At 52.7% G+C, this 3,573-nt stretch overlaps 1 protein-coding gene across 1 annotated transcript; it reads left to right on the top strand.

Annotated features, from left to right (window-relative positions):
* The first annotated feature begins 1,460 nt into the window (after positions 1–1,460).
* On the top strand, positions 1,461–2,443 carry LOC101754630 (pectinesterase inhibitor 8). Its single transcript, XM_004952608.3, has one exon. It carries the CDS (start codon positions 1,761–1,763, stop codon positions 2,310–2,312), a length of 552 nt encoding a protein of 183 aa, XP_004952665.1. The 5' UTR covers positions 1,461–1,760; the 3' UTR covers positions 2,313–2,443.
* The last annotated feature ends 1,130 nt before the right edge of the window (positions 2,444–3,573 follow it).

Raw genomic sequence — 3,573 nt, forward strand, 5'->3', positions numbered from 1 at the left:
ATTTACACATTTTGTTGTGACCACCGTAGAAACAATGAATTTATTTCTTCTGTGAGCATGCAAATTTGCTTGTTATCTAGCTCTAGACTTCTATCTGATGTTTGCTTCATCTATCCTGCAGAATGTAACTACAGAAATGGAAAGTGGGTTTCTGACAATCGTAGACCTCTATACTCGGGGTTTGGCTGTAAACAATGGCTTTCAGAGAGCTGGTCCTGCAGATTAACCCAGCGCATAGATTTTGAATATGAAAATTTTAGATGGCAGCCAGAAGCCTGTGAGATGCCAGAGTTTGAGGCCTCTAAGTTCTTGACAGATCAATCTCATGTCTAACAGATCCTGATAGGACAGGACTCAAATGACCACAAGCACACAATCTTAAGCTAAAAAAAGAGGCTGAAGAGGCACGCAATATCAATCTCATAACATATATATCATTTCTCGAGCAATACTGAAACAGGATAGGACTATACATCAAAACTTCCAGTGAGGATTCACCAGTACAGGACAGGACAGGACAGATCGAGCTCTTGGGTCACCAAGGCAGGACTCACCAAGGCAGGAGTATTGGTGATGCACGTCGATCTTCCAGTGAGTAAAATGGATAGCTGCCGAGCTCCTCCTCCTCCCGTCCCTATGCTTCCCTTCCCTCAGATCTGTCTACAGCCTCTAAAAAAGAACAAATCGAGTCAAGGGTTAGGGTTAGGAGAGAAATTGCTGTATATGTCGACGAGGAAGAGAGGGAGGGAGAGGGGGAAGGAGCACCGGCTCACCGCGTGGCGTGTGGTCGCCGGCGAGAAGCTGCTCGCGCGGAGGAGCGGCACGGGCGGCGCACTCTGTGCACGGGCGGCGCACTCTGTGCCGGCTCTGGAGGGGGTCGACGGAGGAGGGGGCAGCGGAGGAGGGGGCCGATGGAGGAAGTGGAGGAGGGGGCGGCGGAGAAGTGGAGGAGGGGGCGGCGGAGGAAGTGGGCGGCGGCGCAAGGGGAAGGAGTCGGGGCGGCGCGCGCGGGGGGAAAGAGGAATAGTCGCGGTCGGGACTCGGGACCGAGGAAACGATTTCCTCTTTTTAGGGTCGGAATGTGCGGTAGATAGAGTTGGAATCCTGAGGAATCCCTCTTTCCAATTCCGGGAGCAACCAAACAAGATGACTTTGGAAATTAATTCCAATTCCAGCCAATTCCATCCTAACAAACAGGCCCGTATTTGAAGGTGAATTCATTGGTTTTGTTGATGGTATTAGTATGTTGGCAGCGGATGAACAAGGGAAAATAGTGAGGCCGGGTGGCTGACTGGCTGCTGAGCTGAAAACCAAATCACCAAATAATTAAACACAAATTAGTTAGTTGGTGATGGGGGTTGATGTTGGTCTGGGATTTGTTGTGTCTAGGGATCATAGGGATGATTAACATTTCGATGTTCTTGAAAAGTGATGATCTTCACTTACATTTCTCGTGGGCGTCTGTTTTCCTTTACATATACTGCCATTCAACTTTTCCTTCCACGGAGTATATATGCCAATCGCAGGAACCTCCAGCTTGTGTATTTATGTTTAGGAGAAGACAATGAGGCGCCAAAAGGACTAAAGGAGGATCCTAAGAAATTAATGCAATGATAAATGGAGTGTCCAAAACGTACGTATCTCAATGAATTGCACTACGTTAAGAACTGACGCCCACCTCTTCAAATCACCACCACCAGACTGCAATCCATCAAAGAATCAACGCCGCCGCGCTCTGTCCAGAAGCCACCCACCGGAGCATGATGAATCCATCGAAGAGCCTCCTCCTCGCGGCGGTGGCACTCGCCGCCACGCTCCTCGCCGCCGACGCGACAGTGGAAACGACGTGCAGGGCGGCGGCCGGCGTCGACGCGCGCGTCGACTACGGCTTCTGCGTGTCGGAGCTGAGCAGGCACCGCGACAGCCCCGGCGCGGACGCCTGGGGCCTGGCGAAGGTGGCGGCGAACCTCGGCGTCAACAACGCCGGCGGCGCGGTCCGCGACGCGGAGGCCCTGCTGGCGGGCCCGCCGGGCAAGGGCGCGGGCGACGACGCGAAGAGGAGGGCGGCGCTGGGGCAGTGCCGCAGGCTCTACTTCGACATGGAGCTCGCGTTCGCCGGGGCGTACGACGACATCAACGCGCGGGACTACGCGGCGGGGAAGGAGATGGCAGCGGCGGCCGCCGCGCTGGCGCGCCGGTGCGACGACGTCTTCGCGGAGGCCGGGATCCCGTCGTCGCCGCTCGCGCGGCGCGGCGAGTACGCCGGCCAGATCGGTGTCGTGTGCACGGCCATCACCGACCTCATCAAGTGATGCGTTCAGAACCGTGAACGAGTTTGTTTCTTTGATCTTGTACTAGGCTTGTACCCAATCATTGGGGCGTAATTTTCTTCGAATAAGAATGGAAGTTAGGCTTGTTTCCATCATTTCTGGTAATATAAAGTTTTCCAAAGGAAAACAAATCAACTTGCGAGATTGTGAGAATGGCGCGGAGGGTAGTGACAACAGTGGTGGTCGCACTCGCACATAGCTGCTAGCTACCCTGAATTCAACTATTGCCGAACTCACCGCCAAAGATCTGGGCCGATATTAATATATTTTTCTATAAACTCAACGAGAATTAAAGAAATTTAATTTAATTTAAAATAAATCTAAAGTAAACTATAATTTGCAACATGGACTATACCACGAAAAACTTACATATTTTTTATATTTTAGCTTCGAATACAAATATTGGTGTGGATCCAGACATACTCACGATCCACTCTTGGTAGGTTAACTTGGGACCTCAAGATAGTATCAGACCCGATCTCACTACTAGAAAATAGGCATGTTGGTGGTTACAAAGTGCCCAAACAGTAGATGGTGGCTCTTGGATAAGACCTCTATCCAGAAGAGCTTCTAGGAAACTAAGTGGCTAGGATGTTGTGTCTTGATTGAGCCTATAGCCCTTCTATTTATAGCCTTAGTGGATAGGGTCTTTTCGGGCAAAGGACCCTTGTGCCCCCGGTACGGCTCCCGTGGAGCCGGACCCACTAGGATGCAATGTTAGGGGTAGCGAGGTCAAAGCCTCCTCCGGGTACGGAGGTCCTTCGTACCCAGAGCTAACGTGGCAGCCCCGTACGAGGACTTTCTGCATGGGGGGTGGGCGTGGCAGCCCCTAGTGACTAGGGATGACGTGGGTGCACTTCTTTTCCCTTTAGGGAACGCACAAAGTTAAAGTTCTTTCTCTGAGACCCCCGGGGGGGGGGGGGGTTTGACCCAGCCCCTCATTCCTCTACCTTTCCTGAAAGGGTGGTGCTCCTGGAAGAGTCGAAGACCTCCGGAGGGGTCCCGAATGGCTTGGCCGGGCCATTTACCCTCCTTGAGGTTCTGCCGGCTATCCTGTTCCCATCATGTTCCGCTGGGGACTCTGGAACCGGCGATAATCTCTTGGACACCAGGTCTGAAGGACCCCCGGAGGCTCCGGGCCCCCCTCTCCCCTGCCTCTACGGCTCCTCGTCCTTCGAATCCCTATAATCGGGGAGGACAAGGGAGAAAAGGGATGAACTCTCCATGGGGGAAATTGGGGCTT

The sequence above is a fragment of the Setaria italica genome, chromosome I (genome assembly GCF_000263155.2).
Source record: "Setaria italica strain Yugu1 chromosome I, Setaria_italica_v2.0, whole genome shotgun sequence".
Taxonomy (NCBI): domain Eukaryota; kingdom Viridiplantae; phylum Streptophyta; class Magnoliopsida; order Poales; family Poaceae; genus Setaria; species Setaria italica.

Coding starts and splice junctions, on each gene's coding strand:
- LOC101754630 (XM_004952608.3), top strand. CDS start 1,761: ATGATGAATCCATCGAAGAGCCTCCTCCTCGCGGCGGTGGCACTCGCC.